Genomic DNA, 18,643 nt, shown 5'->3' on the forward strand with positions numbered 1-18,643 from the left:
CCCCCCCTAGTCGATTGTTGACCCCTGCTTACCCTTTTAATATTAAATTGTACTGTATAACTTGATTGATCGAATTAAACTAAACTAATACTTTTGTTACAATACATGGAAAGTGATTATCTTGAGAAACACGTCTCTGCTCCTATGATTACACCGAACCTGTGTTGCACTTTATACTGTTGCACTTTAATTGATGTCCTTGGGTTAAATTCCCACGGTGGCGTAGTCGAAGAATATATATATGTGTATTTCTGCCAAGGTTACATTTGGCGTAGTCGGCAGGACTGTAAAGCAAAGACGTGTTTCTTAAGTTTTTGAGCAGTTGGTTTATCTTTGCTTTTCAATTGTTTTATCGTTTCTCATTAAGTTTGAAATATTCACTGAACTTGTTAGTACTTTTGAAAAGGGGCAAGGCAGCAGCTGGATGGACAGTGGAGCTGACGTCAGAACCCAACAAGCAAGACCTGTTAAACTTCCTTCTCCTCTAACCCTTTGGACAGACTTTCTAGTGATGGAGGTGGAATTGCAGGATCTACGGGATTTGATTGTACAGCTTAGGGCGGACAATGAACGTCTCACACGAGAGCGCACAGAGGCAGCGACCTCGACTCCCACAACTTCAGGTTCCACTAGCGTTGCTCCTAGGTCTTCTACTCCCTCCAGTATGGCTCCAGAGCGTCTTCTGTATGTGCCTAGAGAAAGAAAGTGCCCCATGTTCCGTGGTAATATTGGTCTAGGGGTACTGGATTGGGTGGAAGAGGTCAGAGCTAGTATCCGGGCCAGACACCTAGCCCCAATTGACCAAGCCTATTTAATTGATGACCACTTGGAAGGGGAGGCTAAAGATTAAATCAAATATAGGCCTAAAGAGGAGAGAGACGATCCAGAAAAAGTGTTAACTATCCTGCAGGAATTATATGCCTGTTCTCAATTCTATGTTTCATTCCAGGAGTTATTCTTTTCTAGGAAGCAGCTGGAAGGAGAGTCTTTGCAGGAATATTCTCATGCCTTGTTCAGCCTGATGGAAAGGGTTGTCAGGAGTGCCCCTAATGGTGTTCCTAATTCCGCTATCTTGTTGAGAGATCAGTTTGTAGAGCAGGTTCAGGATCCAAATTTACGCAGGACATTGAAGCAGGTGGTCCGTACGAATCCCAACGCCACACTGCTGAGTGTTAGGAGTGAGGCCCTCAGGTGGGAGCAGGAAGGGAGACCAACTGAAGGTAGGCCACGGATCTACTCAGTTCCCTCCATTTGTGCCATTCAAACTTCTGCGGCGCCCCAAGTAGCAAACACCTCCAGTCACCCCTTTGAATTGGCTGAGCTAAAAGAGTTATTTAAGAAGCAACAATAACTAAATGAGATTACTGAGGCAATCTTAGTATTGAAAACCCCCCCTAGGCGGACTCAGCCTAACAATGGCCCAGTAATTTGTAGGCGGTGCCAGCAACCGGGCCACTATGCCAGGGGTTCTCAACCCGTGGGTCGCGACCCCTCGGGGGGTCGCCAAATTATTTTAGGGGGTCCCCAAATTATTTAAAAAAAAAAAAACGATTTTTCAAAAATAGCAGACCTACAAGCTCGTAGCGCGCCACTCGGTGGCGCGCTATGAACTTGTAGATCTGCTATTTTTCAATAGCTAAATTATAACAATGCTTAAAACACCAAAAGGGGTTCCCGCCCAAAATGGTTTAAGGTTATTGTAGCAGTCAATTTATATTGGGGGTCGGGAGGGGCGGGGCGGGGGTCCCGAGACATTGCCAAAGCATTTTCGGGGGTCCCCGGCCAAAAACGTTGAGAACCCCTGCACTATGCCACCGTGTGTGATAACGAAAGAGTGGTTTCTCAGGTTCCAAACAATTCCACGCGTCGAGCAGCCTCCAACAGCCAGCAGGGGGGAAACTGACGCCCTCTGTGCTGCCGAGCTACAGTTCAGAGGGGGCAATCAACGGCTCAAGCCAACAGGGTCAAGTGAGTACTGAGACTGTCGCACAATTGATAGGGGAATGCCCACATGTTGTGGTACAGATGGGGGGTGTAGATGTGAAATGACTTGTAGATACTGGGTCAATGGTGTCAACTGTTACTGAAACATTATTTTACCAGAACCTCAGAGGGGCTACAAATGCTTGTCAGTGGTTAAAGCTTACGGCCGCTAATGGTCTTGATATCCCATACCTTGGGTATATAGAGCTTGACGTCCAGGTGTTGGGTAGAGTAATATCCAAACGAGGGATTCTGATTGTGAAAGACCAGCCCAATTCTTTGCCTACCACACACGTGCCAGGCATATTGGGTATGAAGGTCCTTCGGGAATGCTACTACGAGTTATTTGAGTATGGCCCTGCACTTTTTAATCTCTCTCAGGTGACACAGGCCCCAAAAGTGTTGCAACAAGCTCTCCAGTATTGCCAACAAGTCCAGGAACCGCCAGCAGAACACAGCACTGGGACAGTCAAGGTTAGGGGCAGACATCCAGTTCATATTTTGGGGGGTACTGTTAAGTTGGTGGCTACTACCTGTGCATAGAAATTGTTTACTGCACCTACTACTGCACTCTTTGAACCTATTATGGACTTTGATTCCCTCCCAGCCGGCCTTCTAGTTTCACCAGCAATGGTTAAAGTAGTTAGAGGTACAACATACATCCCTGTGGTGAATGTAGGAACCACTAGCATCAAACTCCCCCGGCGTTGCCCTATCGGCAAGTTGAGCCAGGCTCAGATTGTAAGCTTGCCTGCAGGTGTCACAGAGGTCCGTCAAGAGCTAGAGGGCGAAAGGGTGGTAGCCACTATGAACGCTCAGACAAGTCAGGTAAGCCATGTACGAAGCCTTATTGACTCAGTGGATTTAAGTGCAGTTCCTGAGTCAGAACAGCCTAAAATCAGAGCTCACCTACAGCAATATGAATCTGTGTTTTCAACCCATGAGGGTGATTTAGGCTGCACTAATCTAATCTCCCATGACATCCCGCTCTTAGATGACGTGCCTGTGCGGCAGAGATATAGGCGTATACATCCCGCTGATTATGATGCAGTTAAAGCACATATCAATCAGCTGTTGCAAGCCAAGGTAATCCGAGAGAGTTGCAGCCCCTACACCTCTCCGATAGTAATCGTCAAGAAAAAGGATGGCAACATTCGCATGTGCGTAGACTATCGGCAGCTCAACGCCAAGACACGACGAGACGCTTTCCCTCTTCCTCGGATTGAGGAGTCCTTGGACGCCCTATCGGGGGCAAAATGGTTCTCCACCATGGATTTAGCAAGTGGCTACAACCAGGTACCAATGTCGGAGAAGGACATACAGAAAACTGCTTTCTGTACTCCCTTTGGTCTTTTTTAGTTTAATCAAATGCCATTCGGGTTGTGTAATGCACCAAGCACCTTTCAGAGGTTGATGGAGAGAATATTTGGTGCTCAACATTTCCAGACATTGTTACTATATTTGGATGACGTGGTAGTGTTTTCATCCTCTATAGAGCGTCGCAGTCCCGCCTCCTACCCTGGACCAGGAAATGAAACCCAATGCATTTTCCTCATAGACATTTTATTTATTTAAAGACGGATACGCCGCGGACAAAGCCAACTCGAGTCGTGACAACTCATGACAACACAAACAATATTTTGGACCAAACAAATAATTAGAAAGAAGAAAAATACGGCAGGTTACAACACTTTTGTTGATGTTTTTCTTCTTTGTTTTTCTTCTTTGCTACAGAGCTGACAATGAGTTCCCTGATGTCATCGCTAGGGACACATGCATCAGTAAGCAGGAACTGGGGATGGCAATGAAGGACCGGGAAGTCTGGCATTGTGGCATTGTGAAATCCATGATCTGGACTTCGGTCGAAAAATGTGTGTTGGTGTAAATGAGAGAAGTAAAGCTAATGAGTGATTGCAGAAAGTATACTAACAAAGCTAGTGACTACATACCGAGTATATCTGTCAATAGCAACAAATGTGTTAAACATGTATATTATACATGTTTAAAGGGTTACTAGGGTTTCTAGGAATTAAATCTTACGTACATAGTGGACCTAGGGATCTTGATCAGGCAGAGAGTGAATTATGTAACCTCTGTGTAAACTGGAACTGTGCAGATGCAGGACTTAAGGGAAGGTTTATTAGGGGCTAGTTGCACCCAGAGATGGCGAGGCAAGCACAAACTGATGCACAGTGGCACCCCACTGAGCAATTTTCGGCTTTTAGACATCTAGACATCAAAATAGTCTAAAAATGAGTGTTTTAGCAGTCTAGGCTTATATCAGACGTTGAAACAACGTCGTTTCAAAGTCTATATATAGACGGTCTACATTTAGACCTTGATTAGCCAGGCTAATCAATTTACACCAACACACTGTTTTTTCGACCGAAGTCCAGATCATGGATTTAACAATGCCACAATGCCAGACTTCCCGGTCCTTCATTGCCATCCCCAGTTCCTGCTTACTGATGCATGTGTCCCTATAGCGATGACATCAGGGAACTCATTGTCAGCTCTGTAGCAGTGGCCGGCAAACTGTGATTAGCCTGGCTAATCAAGGTCTAAATGTAGATCTGCTATTTTTCAACAGCTAAAGCATAACATAATGCTTAAAACATGTACCAAAAGGCGTTCCCGCCCAAAATGGGTAATGTGCGCTGCAGAACAGGTCAACTCCATATATGGAGATATAAGGGTGGCAGCGGGGGCAGTGTCTTGAGTGTACGGGCCTTAATCTTCGCGCCTGTTGCATGGACAGGAATCAGTCAAAAGGGAGACATCGAAGTGGAAGGACAGGTGGAGAAGGATCAACATATGGAATGTCAGAACAGGTCAGCTCCATATAGAGAACTAAGGGTTTGAGTTTGAGGTCAGATGTAGAGTTGCTGGCCGGCTCCATATGGAGATCTAGGTGATGATCCAGTCTTCTCCATGTATGCCTATCCAGGGTTTGATGAGGTCAGTGTCATGATCTTCATATATGGAGATGGCCATATATGGAGACGTGATGTCACGAGGTGTGATGTCACGAGGCATGATGTCACGAGGTGTGATGTCATGAGGTGTGGACTGATGACTATATATGGAGGCGTGACGCTGACTGACGGAATATGCAGGTTTTCATATTAAACTGTGTATATCAAATACCTCAAACTTGTAGCCTACTTAGGTACAATACTTAAGTAAATGTACTAGATATTTTCCACCACTGCAAATACAATGATAAAAATATTGAACACAAGAAAGGGTTTGATTGATTGATTGATTGATTGAAAATTGTATTCACAGTTTGTATAATTTGGGTACAGTTCAAACGAAGGTACAGGACAAAAACTGCTATGAGGATGAAACCAGAAAAAACACTAAGACTTGTTTGTTTACATCAGGGTCCTCCATTTTCAATTTATCAGAAAGACGGGTAACAGGGTTACAGGTCAAGTGGACACTTAGTGGATCGACAGGTCACTTGTACACCTTGGATGAGTGGGCACTAGGTACAGGGTTGTAGTTTTTCTGGCACCTTGGTCGATTACCTTTGACCTCAGTACATTTTATTCTCAGTAGTAATTCTTAGTGGGGCAACTGGGCACCTAGGGGTAGGATAACTGGGCACCTGGACAACTTGGCACTGGGTAAAGGTGGGCAGTCGGGCACCATTGACATCAGTACATTTTATTCTCAGTAACATTCTTCTTGTGTGCAGTGAGATTAAGTATTGGCCTAAATTGGACATCATATATCTCTGATTGCACACTGTATGTGTATGCCCAGGCAAACATATTAATGCAGACATTTTGTAAGTGCTCTTCAGATGTCAAGGTTTAACTTTTTAAAGCATTTTGCACACCATTGTACACCAGGGGTTTTCAACTGATTATGAACCAGGGACCACGTACCACCCTGACTGAGAATCAACCTGGGGACCACCACCCTGACTGAGAATTAACCTGGGGGCCATTGTTGTGTTGGGAGGGGGGATATGGTCGTGGTGTGGGGGAAAGAAATTAACCTTCCATATTGAACTCATGTTGCTGTTCATTGTAACTTATTCTATGAGTAAGCAGACACTTGCGATTGATTATGGGCACATTTCCTTAATGGTGACTCAACCAGGCAATCCGGTTTCCCTTGAGATTCAAACTCACTTTTCTGTGGAAGTTCTTGACATCAGACTTCCCAGTAACTGACAACATCGACGCGTCATCATTTGTCACCAGATAATTTACTGCATTGTTTCTCAACTTGTGGTCAATACAATAAATTCAAATACGAATCTTCACTTTCCTACATTACTAAATGCAGGGTCAGGGTCCAGGGACCACATGCAACACCTTCACGGACCACCAGTGGTCCACGGACCACTTGTTGAAAACCCATGCTGTACACCATCACTTGTTTACCTTTACTACCACCATATGATAATATTGTATCTGTATTTATTTATCATCATTTCCTGGGAAAACAGACAAGTACAGTCGATCTGTGAGCTCCTACATAGATTATCCAATGGTTGTTAAGTGACATCATCAAGTTCCACCCGGTCAGTGAGTGACATCATCAAGGTCCACCCCCTCATTAACATATGGTTCATGAAATAGACCTTTGGGAAAAGCAGCTTGAAAGCAGCTTTAAATGCGTATTTAAAGGTACATTTAAATGCGTATTTAAATGCGTATTTAAATGCATATTTAAATGTACATTTAAATGTACTTTAAAATGTGTAGATAAATAAAAATAAATAAATAAATAGTCACTTAAATACATTTAATTATTGATTTATATATTTCTTTGCATATTTATTTATTTATTTTTGCATTTATTTATTCATTCAATTATTTATTTATTTTTAGATATGGCAGTTTTAGCCCTCCATAGTCTAGGGGTGTGGGAGGAAACACAGATTCCAGAGAATAAGTGATGATGAGGAAACAGATTCCAGAGAATAAGTGATGATGAGGAAACAGATTCCAGGAATCAGTGATGCTGACTGATGCCAAACTGGGCCTTTATAAACTCATGCACAGATGAGAAAGTGGACAACTCGCATTCTGTAGTTAGAAACCTAGAGATCTGTTAGGTGCACACTTAGCTATTTTACCCACAATAGGGATTTATTTTAGTCGCTTAATTTGAAACATCAGGAAGTAGGCAAAAGACAATATGGTAAGAGCTTTAACATGTAATTGCTTCTATTTGTTTTTTGATTTTCATCAAGGTGGGGTATTTTCTGCGGGTGGTTAATATTCTGACTTATTGAACTGTTGTTGATTATCAATCAAATGCTTAATTTAATTGACAATTTTATTCAAAATCATGAACTGCTTTAACCTGATTATTGCTTAAAGGACCACTTCACCACTTTTCAACCTATCTTCATATAATAGGTCCTCACTAATAATCATGATAAAATGGCACAATTCTTTACTACTCTGTGTCTGTGTTCAGTTTCAGTCATGCAAAGATTTTCTTCAAGCTTTTGAACCATTTTATTAAGTTAGGAGTTTACCAGATTTCAAACATGGAAAACAAAGTAATACCCTGGGAGAACAGTGTCAAAATGTACATTCTGAAACTGTGTATGTGACAAATTTGAAACTCTGAAAATGTGTGGGGGCGAAACACTGTAAAATGTTTTTTTCATAGATTTGAAAATCCCTTCCGGCCTATCAAAACTTATTTCAGAGATTAAAATATATTTTTCCAGAGATTCAAAACAATTTTCAGTTTTGCAAAAGTATCTTCAGACATTCAGAACCTTTATTTTAATCCACAGAGCTCCCCTACTGAACCTTTATTTTAATCCACAGAGCTCCCCTACTGAACCTTTATTTTAATCCACAGAGCTCCCCTACTGAACCTTTATTTTAATCCACAGAGCTCCCCTACTGAACCTTTATTTTAATCCACAGAGCTCCCCTACTGAACCTTTATTTTAATCCACAGAGCTCCCCTACTGAACCTTTATTTTAATCCACAGAGCTCCCCTACTGAACCTTTATTTTAATCCACAGAGCTCCCCTACTGAACCTTTATTTTAATCCACAGAGCTCCCCTACTGAACCTTTATTTTAATCCACAGAGCTCCCCTACTGAACCTTTATTTTAATCCACAGAGCTCCCCTACTGAACCTTTATTTTAATCCACAGAGCTCCCCTACTGAACCTTTATTTTAATCCACAGAGCTCCCCTACTGAACCTTTATTTTAATCCACAGAGCTCCCCTACTGAACCTTTATTTTAATCCACAGAGCTCCCCTGCTGAACCTTTATTTTAATCCACAGAGCTCCCCTACTGAACCTTTATTTTAATCCACAGAGCTCCCCTACTGAACCTTTATTTTAATCCACAGAGCTCCCCTACTGAACCTTTATTTTAATCCACAGAGCTCCCCTACTGAACCTTTATTTTAATCCACAGAGCTCCCCTACTGAACCTTTATTTTAATCCACAGAGCTCCCCTGCTGTAAATGGCGTCGAGTCCAGCATCACAGCACGTTGTGTTATGCCGAGAGTCCTTGTCATCAACACCGGAGGGACCATTGGAATGACCCTCCATGATAACGGTATTGTTATTTATTGTTTTCTGATTCTTCTTTCTTTTGGTTCCTTGGTTTGCTGCTGAAGAATGTGAGATGACACCAACATCAGACAGGGCAGATACTGATCTATGGCAATGTGCTATGAATGCAGGGTTTTGGTATATTAGGAGTTTCACTAGTAAGAGACCACACCTTCTGTGTGGTCTTCTTAATGTATTCATCCCACAGGAAGAAATGAAGTTGTTACAGCAGCCAAGACACACAAGGTTTATTAGTACATTGAATGGATGATTGTCTGATTGAGCTACACCTTATGCACAATTTTACCACTAGGGTTCAGTATGAGACTGATGTGTGGTGGTGGTTAGTTTCATGGGCATACAATTATACTAGCAGTAACTGTACTGATGGTACAAAGACAATGGAAATATAATCACAATGATCTCTCTTGTTGTCTTGTTTCTGTGACCCCACAGTGTTGGCCCCTGAAGCCAATGATCTCTCTTGTTGTCTTGTTACTGTGACCCCACAGTGTTGGCCCCTGAAGCCAATGATCTCTCTTGTGTTTCTGTGACCCCAGAGTGTTGGCCCCTGAAGCCAATGATCTATCTTGTTGTCTTGTTACTGTGACCCCACAGTGTTGGCCCCTGAAGCCAATGATCTCTCTTGTTGTCTTGTTTCTGTGACCCCACAGTGTTGGCCCCTGAAGCCAATGATCTCTCTTGTGTTTCTGTGACCCCATAGTGTTGGCCCCTGAAGCCAATGATCTCTCTTGTGTTTCTGTGACCCCACAGTGTTGGCCCCTGAAGCCAATGATCTCTCTTGTGTTTCTGTGACCCCATAGTGTTGGCCCCTGAACCCAATGCTTTAGTGAAGTTCCTACGCAAGCTTCCTATCCTCCATGATGAAGAATATGCCAAGACGACATGCTTGTATGATCACCATAACGACCCAGAGAACGTCTTGGTCCTTCCGTAAGTAAACTGACCCCGTCCGTCGCCACAGTCTCTGCAAACTTTTATCAATCATTTATTCTGCTGTTTTTCTTTCATAACTTTTCTTTTTTTGCACACCACTGCTGTTATTTCATTTTGTAACTTTTGGTTGAAAGCCGAGTAACTCCCCAAATGTGCTTTACAGGAATATTATTTATTTTCAGTTTAGTTACATTTCATGTGCTGAACATGATTATATAACATGGATGTGTAAATATTCAGTCTGATCATCTGGTCTAACCTCCATAGCCACTAACCACCAGATATCGGCTACCCTTGTTTTTAGTGTGAATGGGTTAGTCCTAAATTATACCATTATAAGACCTCTAAGTGACCTCTAAGTGACCTCTACGCTGTTCCTCTCATTTAAAACATAACCTGGTCCAACTCTATTAAGTGAACACAGTCAATACAAAAGTGATTAACATGCGTTTTTGTGTTTGTAATAATAGAAAATAAAACAAATAAACAAATAAACAAACATGATGCCAAAATCATGAAAGACTTGGAACTTATATTAAACTTGTTTCTTAATCCAGGCTGAATAAGAAGAACAAACGGATCGTGTACACCATTATAGAGTTCAGCCCCCTGCTGGACTCATCCAACATGACACCGGATGACTGGGGGAAAATCGGAAAGTCTATTGAGGTAATAATTGCATTTCACACTCCATAGCTCCAACATTAATTTAACACGCCCTTATAGTTATTATATTTTAAAGCATGTTGTCACTAAACCCAGAAACCATTCACATTGCATCAACAGGCAATATGTTTCATCAACATGCTTTACTTGGTTGTCATTGTGCATGATGTCATGTAGCATGTGACATAATCCACAACGTGGTGTTGATTTGGACAGCACATTTTGATCTTAGTTTTAGTCGTAGTCTCTTGAATAGTTTTTTCTTAATTTAGTTTTAGTCACATTTTTGTCACCTGGAATGTATTAGTGTTAGTCTAGCTTTAGTCGACTAAATATACGGTTGATTTAGTCGACTAATTGTATTTCGACAGGCCTTGATGCCGTCGTAATGAAAAATTATTCTTTACACAGATCGACTATTTTCTTACAACCAAGTGTAAAATGACTTATACTGGATCTCTTGTTCACTAGACCCCTCCTAACATTTGAGTCTAGTTTTTAATTATTGAGGAAATTGTCAATATCTTTAGTCTTAGTTTTAGTCGGCATAGCTTAGTTTTCATTTAGTTTCCGTTTAGTTTTTGTCAGTGAAAAAAGGTTGACGAACATTTTTTGTCATAGTATTATTCGACGAAATAGTATTATTCGACGAAATCAATACTCGTGTCTTGCGTGTGTGTGTGTGTGTGCGTGTGTGTGTGTGTGTGGTGTTTGGCTGCAGAGAAACTACGACATGTATGAGGGTTTCGTGATCCTCCACGGGACAGACACCATGGCGTACACGGCGTCAGCCCTCTCCTTCATGTGTGAGAACCTGGGGAAGCCCATCGTCCTCACTGGCTCACAGGTGAGAGCGGCTCTGTTCACAGGGCAGGCCAAGGAAAACATCTCCTCTCTCTTCACAGGGCAGGCCAAGGAAAACATCTCTCTCTTCACAGGGCAGGCCAAGAAAAACATCTCCTCTCTGTTCACAGGGCAGGCCAAGGAAAACATCTCCTCTCTCTTCACAGGGCAGGCCAAGGAAAACATCTCCTCTCTCTTCACAGGGCAGGCCAAGAAAAACATCTCCTCTCTGTTCACAGGGCAGGCCAAGAAAAACATCTCCTCTCTGTTCACAGGGCAGGCCAAGAAAAACATCTCCTCTCTGTTCACAGGGCAGGCCAAGAAAAACATCTCCTCTCTCTTCACAGGGCAGGCCAAGAAAAACATCTCCTCTCTCTTCACAGGGCAGGCCAAGAAAAACATCTCCTCTCTCTTCACAGGGCAGGCCAAGGAAAACATCTCCTCTCTCTTCACAGGGCAGGCCAAGGAAAACATCTCCTCTCTCTTCACAGGGCAGGCCAAGAAAAACATCTCCTCTCTGTTCACAGGGCAGGCCAAGCAAAACATCTCCTCTCTCTTCACAGGGCAGGCCAAGAAAAACATCTCCTCTCTCTTCACAGGGCAGGCCAAGAAAAACATCTCCTCTCTGTTCACAGGGCAGGCCAAGGAAAACATCTCCTCTCTCTTCACAGGGCAGGCCAAGGAAAACATCTCCTCTCTCTTCACAGGGCAGGCCAAGAAAAACATCTCCTCTCTCTTCACAGGGCAGGCCAAGAAAAACATCTCCTCTCAGGCCAAGCAAAACATCTCCTCTCTCTTCACAGGGCAGGCCAAGGAAAACATCTCCTCTCTCTTCACAGGGCAGGCCAAGGAAAACATCTCCTCTCTCTTCACAGGGCAGGCCAAGAAAAACATCTCCTCTCTCTTCACAGGGCAGGCCAAGGAAAACATCTCCTCTCTCTTCACAGGGCAGGCCAAGAAAAACATCTCCTCTCTCTTCACAGGGCAGGCCAAGGAAAACATCTCCTCTCTCTTCACAGGGCAGGCCAAGAAAAACATCTCCTCTCTCTTCACAGGGCAGGCCAAGAAAAACATCTCCTCTCTGTTCACAGGGCAGGCCAAGGAAAACATCTCCTCTCTCTTCACAGGGCAGGCCAAGAAAAACATCTCCTCTCTCTTCACAGGGCAGGCCAAGAAAAACATCTCCTCTCTTCACAGGGCAGGCCAAGAAAAACATCTCCTCTCTGTTCACAGGGCAGGCCAAGAAAAACATCTCCTCTCTGTTCACAGGGCAGGCCAAGGAAAACATCTCCTCTCTCTTCACAGGGCAGGCCAAGGAAAACATCTCCTCTCTCTTCACAGGGCAGGCCAAGAAAAACATCTCCTCTCTCTTCACAGGGCAGGCCAAGGAAAACATCTCCTCTCTCTTCACAGGGCAGGCCAAGAAAAACATCTCCTCTCTCTTCACAGGGCAGGCCAAGAAAAACATCTCCTCTCTCTTCACAGGGCAGGCCAAGGAAAACATCTCCTCTCTCTTCACAGGGCAGGCCAAGAAAAACATCTCCTCTCTCTTCACAGGGCAGGCCAAGAAAAACATCTCCTCTCTCTTCACAGGGCAGGCCAAGAAAAACATCTCCTCTCTGTTCACAGGGCAGGCCAAGAAAAACATCTCCTCTCTCTTCACAGGGCAGGCCAAGAAAAACATCTCCTCTCTCTTCACAGGGCAGGCCAAGAAAAACATCTCCTCTCTGTTCACAGGGCAGGCCAAGAAAAACATCTCCTCTCTCTTCACAGGGCAGGCCAAGCAAAACATCTCCTCTCTCTTCACAGGGCAGGCCAAGACAAACATCTCCTTGGATCTATAGTCGTTTATAGTCGCCCTCTATTCAGGACGGGAACCCCTTTGGGTGTTTTAACACTAGCATGACTGTATGAGGTCATTTTGACCGTTTTCTTCTTTTTTTAGATTTTGAAGTTGATTATCTTTGCCATCATCTCAGACATTTTTTACATCTGAAACATTTTCTAAATATGAATTTAAGCACTCTTTTAAGCGTCATTAACATCAACATTGTTTTTGCAAAAAAGGGCGAACTTTACTAGTTATGCTAGTGTTAAAGGGATGCTTCATCCTTTTTTCCAAAAGGAACCACATATTTTGAGATTGGGGTCTGGGGCCCAATTACATATAATTCTGGGGGTCCTTGATATGAAATAGTTTGTGAACCAGTTTTTCTCGTCATGATTTAGAAGACATTTTGTAGAATCACTTCTCAGGTCCAGATGGGTTAAAGATGACAGCCTGCTGACAAGGTAATTAAAGGCTTGTTTTTTTTCAGGTGCCAATCTACGAGTTGAGGAACGATGGCAGAGACAACCTGCTGGGGGCGCTGTTGATCGCCGGACAATTTGCCATTCCTGAGGTGAGTGAATTATTGGGATGCAGATCACCTGCGTGCTCTTGGATCATTTGGAGACGTGTGATCATTTTTTGAGATGGGACTTGTGAACGTGAAATTGTGGATGATTCTGAACAATAACTTCCTGCTGTTATTTTTAGTTAGTTAATTATTATGCAATATTTCCATTCAGGACTGGAACCCCTTTTGGTGTTTTAAGTATTAATGTTATACTTTAGCTATTGAAAAAAAGATCTGCTATTTTTGAAAATTCCCTGGAACAACATATTTTGAGATTGGGGTCCGGGACCCCAATAATTCTGGGGCTCCTTGACATGAACGAGTTTGAGAACCACTGACATAGAAACATACATTTTTTTCTGAAAACTGTCATGATTTATAGAAGACATTTAGAATCAGGTCTAAATGGGGTTAATATAGCAAGTAAAGGTGTAACAGGTCAAGGTTTTGTGCTCAGATTCAGATATTCTTTTTTGCCATTGTGTAAAAACACATTTGATTTGCTTTGGCATTTGCGTGTGCGCATTGAATTAAGCAATATTACACTCGAGGGGGTGGTTTAACGTCATTAATGCACGCCTGCGATGCTGAAGGAACGAGCCCGCAAGGCGAGTTCCGAAAGCAACGCAGAAGTTCATCAATGACGTTAAACCACCCCCTCGAGTGTAATATTGCAATTATACAACAGTTACCCTTAACACTAAGAAAATCACTGAAAAAACATATTTTTTAATGACATATGTAGTCACTACGACCACAAAATGTCCCAATAAACTAGCTAGCCTAGCCACCGAGTTTGCTGCACTCTGGGAGAACAGAGCAGCTGAATTATTTGTTTTGATTAGGTGTGGAGTGGTGCTCGTTTGAACCACGGCTAGAAGGCTACTTCAACCAATCAGATTGCTTCCTCGAAACGACCTGTTGTATAATTGTGCATTAAATGAGATATCATTTTCATGTGTCTTGCAGGTCTGCCTGTATTTCCATAACAAACTGTACAGGGGAAACCGTGTGACTAAGGTGGACGCAGGGAGCTTCAATGCCTTCAGTTCTCCTAACCTGGAGCCACTAGCCAACGCTGAAGTGGATATCACAGGTAACCGAGGTCTGGGGAATGGGTTCTGTAGATAGTGGATATCACAGGTAACCGAGGGCTGGGGAATGGGTTCTGTAGATAGTGGATATCACAGGTAACCGAGGGCTGGGGAATGGGTTCTGTAGATAGTGGATATCACAGGTAACCGAAGGGTGGGGAATGGGTTCTGTAGATAGTGGATATCACAGGTAACCGAGGGCTGGGGAATGGGTTCTGTAGATAGTGGATATCACAGGTAACCGAGGGCTGGGGAATGGGTTCTGTAGATAGTGGATATCACAGGTAACCGAGGTCTGGGGAATGGGTTCTGTAGATAGTGGATATCACAGGTAACCAAGGTCTGGGGAATGGGTTCTGTAGATAGTGGATATCACAGGTAACCGAGGGCTGGGGAATGGGTTCTGTAGATAGTGGATATCACAGGTAACCGAGGGCTGGGGAATGGGTTCTGTAGATAGTGGATATCACAGGTAACCGAAGGCTGGGGAATGGGTTCTGTAGATAGTGGATATCACAGGTAACCGAAGGGTGGGGAATGGGTTCTGTAGATAGTGGATATCACAGGTAACCAAGGTCTGGGGAATGGGTTCTGTAGATAGTGGATATCACAGGTAACCGAGGGCTGGGGAATGGGTTCTGTAGATAGTGGATATCACAGGTAACCGAAGGGTGGGGAATGGGTTCTGTAGATAGTGGATATCACAGGTAACCGAGGGCTGGGGAATGGGTTCTGTAGATAGTGGATATCACAGGTAACCGAGGGCTGGGGAATGGGTTCTGTAGATAGTGGATATCACAGGTAACCGAAGGGTGGGGAATGGGTTCTGTAGATAGTGGATATCACAGGTAACCGAGGGCTAGGGAATGGGTTCTGTAGATAGTGGATATCACAGGTAACCGAGGGCTGGGGAATGGGTTCTGTAGATAGTGGATATCACAGGTAACCGAAGGGTGGGGAATGGGTTCTGTAGATAGTGGATATCACAGGTAACCGAAGGGTGGGGAATGGGTTCTGTAGATAGTGGATATCACAGGTAACCGAGGGCTGGGGAATGGGTTCTGTAGATAGTGGATATCACAGGTAACCGAGGGCTGGGGAATGGGTTCTGTAGATAGTGGATATCACAGGTAACCGAGGGCTGGGGAATGGGTTCTGTAGATAGTGGATATCACAGGTAACCGAGGGCTGGGGAATGGGTTCTGTAGATAGTGGATATCACAGGTAACCGAGGGCTGGGGAATGGGTTCTGTAGATAGTGGATATCACAGGTAACCGAGGGCTAGGGAATGGGTTCTGTAGATAGTGGATATCACAGGTAACCGAGGGCTGGGGAATGGGTTCTGTAGATAGTGGATATCACAGGTAACCGAAGGGTGGGGAATGGGTTCTGTAGATAGTGGATATCACAGGTAACCGAGGGCTAGGGAATGGGTTCTGTAGATAGTGGATATCACAGGTAACCGAGGGCTGGGGAATGGGTTCTGTAGATAGTGGATATCACAGGTAACCGAAGGGTGGGGAATGGGTTCTGTAGATAGTGGATATCACAGGTAACCGAAGGGTGGGGAATGGGTTCTGTAGATAGTGGATATCACAGGTAACCGAAGGGTGGGGAATGGGTTCTGTAGATAGTGGATATCACAGGTAACCGAGGGCTGGGGAATGGGTTCTGTAGATAGTGGATATCACAGGTAACCGAGGGCTGGGGAATGGGTTCTGTAGATAGTGGATATCACAGGTAACCGAGGGCTGGGGAATGGGTTCTGTAGATAGTGGATATCACAGGTAACCGAGGGCTGGGGAATGGGTTCTGTAGATAGTGGATATCACAGGTAACCGAGGGCTGGGGAATGGGTTCTGTAGATAGTGGATATCACAGGTAACCGAAGGGTGGGGAATGGGTTCTGTAGATAGTGGATATCACAGGTAACCGAAGGGTGGGGAATGGGTTCTGTAGATAGTGGATATCACAGGTAACCGAGGGCTGGGGAATGGGTTCTGTAGATAGTGGATATCACAGGTAACCGAGGTCTGGGGAATGGGTTCTGTAGATAGTGGATATCACAGGTAACCGAAGGGTGGGGAATGGGTTCTGTAGATAGTGGATATCACAGGTAACCGAAGGGTGGGGAATGGGTTCTGTAGATAGTGGATATCACAGGTAACCGAGGGCTGGGGAATGGGTTCTGTAGATAGTGGATATCACAGGTAACCGAAGGGTGGGGAATGGGTTCTGTAGATAGTGGATATCACAGGTAACCGAGGGCTGAGGAATGGGTTCTGTAGATAGTGGATATCACAGGTAACCGAGGGCTGGGGAATGGGTTCTGTAGATAGTGGATATCACAGGTAACCGAGGTCTGGGGAATGGGTTCTGTAGATAGTGGATATCACAGGTAACCGAGGTCTGGGGAATGGGTTCTGTAGATAGTGGATATCACAGGTAACCGAGGGCTGGGGAATGGGTTCTGTAGATAGTGGATATCACAGGTAACCGAGGGCTGGGGAATGGGTTCTGTAGATAGTGGATATCACAGGTAACCGAGGTCTGGGAAATGGGTTCTGTAGATAGTGGATATCACAGGTAACCAAAGGCTGGGGAATGGGTTCTGTAGATAGTGGATATCACAGGTAACCGAGGGCTGGGGAATGGGTTCTGTAGATAGTGGATATCACAGGTAACCGAAGGGTGGGGAATGGGTTCTGTAGATAGTGGATATCACAGGTAACCGAAGGGTGGGGAATGGGTTCTGTAGATAGTGGATATCACAGGTAACCGAAGGGTGGGGAATGGGTTCTGTAGATAGTGGATATCACAGGTAACCGAGGGCTGGGGAATGGGTTCTGTAGATAGTGGATATCACAGGTAACCGAGGGCTGGGGAATGGGTTCTGTAGATAGTGGATATCACAGGTAACCGAGGGCTGGGGAATGGGTTCTGTAGATAGTGGATATCACAGGTAACCGAGGGCTGGGGAATGGGTTCTGTAGATAGTGGATATCACAGGTAACCGAGGGCTGGGGAATGGGTTCTGTAGATAGTGGATATCACAGGTAACCGAAGGGTGGGGAATGGGTTCTGTAGATAGTGGATATCACAGGTAACCGAAGGGTGGGGAATGGGTTCTGTAGATAGTGGATATCACAGGTAACCGAGGGCTGGGGAATGGGTTCTGTAGATAGTGGATATCACAGGTAACCGAGGTCTGGGGAATGGGTTCTGTAGATAGTGGATATCACAGGTAACCGAAGGGTGGGGAATGGGTTCTGTAGATAGTGGATATCACAGGTAACCGAAGGGTGGGGAATGGGTTCTGTAGATAGTGGATATCACAGGTAACCGAGGGCTGGGGAATGGGTTCTGTAGATAGTGGATATCACAGGTAACCGAAGGGTGGGGAATGGGTTCTGTAGATAGTGGATATCACAGGTAACCGAGGGCTGAGGAATGGGTTCTGTAGATAGTGGATATCACAGGTAACCGAGGGCTGGGGAATGGGTTCTGTAGATAGTGGATATCACAGGTAACCGAGGTCTGGGGAATGGGTTCTGTAGATAGTGGATATCACAGGTAACCGAGGTCTGGGGAATGGGTTCTGTAGATAGTGGATATCACAGGTAACCGAGGGCTGGGGAATGGGTTCTGTAGATAGTGGATATCACAGGTAACCGAGGGCTGGGGAATGGGTTCTGTAGATAGTGGATATCACAGGTAACCGAGGTCTGGGAAATGGGTTCTGTAGATAGTGGATATCACAGGTAACCAAAGGCTGGGGAATGGGTTCTGTAGATAGTGGATATCACAGGTAACCGAGGGCTGGGGAATGGGTTCTGTAGATAGTGGATATCACAGGTAACCGAAGGCTGGGGAATGGGTTCTGTAGATAGTGGATATCACAGGTAACCGAGGTCTGGGGAATGGGTTCTGTAGATAGTGGATATCACAGGTAACCGAGGGCTGGGGAATGGGTTCTGTAGATAGTGGATATCACAGGTAACCGAGGGCTGGGGAATGGGTTCTGTAGATAGTGGATATCACAGGTAACCGAGGTCTGGGAAATGGGTTCTGTAGATAGTGGATATCACAGGTAACCGAGGGCTGGGGAATGGGTTCTGTAGATAGTGGATATCACAGGT

At 44.5% G+C, this 18,643-nt stretch overlaps 1 protein-coding gene across 1 annotated transcript in view; it reads left to right on the forward strand.

Moving 5' to 3' along the window:
• Positions 1–566: 566 nt before the first annotated feature.
• LOC306932936 (60 kDa lysophospholipase-like) overlaps positions 567–18,643 on the forward strand; it is a gene marked incomplete at both ends in the record, with an annotated part of 30,697 nt that continues 12,620 nt past the window's right edge. Inside the window, 10 exons of the mRNA XM_079514909.1 lie at positions 567–684; positions 1,083–1,220; positions 1,847–1,968; positions 2,998–3,279; positions 8,437–8,548; positions 9,369–9,498; positions 10,059–10,170; positions 10,889–11,014; positions 13,329–13,412; positions 14,379–14,505. Coding sequence (XP_079371035.1) covers positions 567–684; positions 1,083–1,220; positions 1,847–1,968; positions 2,998–3,279; positions 8,437–8,548; positions 9,369–9,498; positions 10,059–10,170; positions 10,889–11,014; positions 13,329–13,412; positions 14,379–14,505 — 1,351 coding nt within the window. The remainder of the gene's footprint in view (positions 685–1,082; positions 1,221–1,846; positions 1,969–2,997; positions 3,280–8,436; positions 8,549–9,368; positions 9,499–10,058; positions 10,171–10,888; positions 11,015–13,328; positions 13,413–14,378; positions 14,506–18,643) is intronic.

Source organism: Electrona antarctica (genome assembly GCF_951216825.1).
Source record: "Electrona antarctica genome assembly, chromosome: 11".
Lineage (NCBI taxonomy): Eukaryota > Metazoa > Chordata > Actinopteri > Myctophiformes > Myctophidae > Electrona > Electrona antarctica.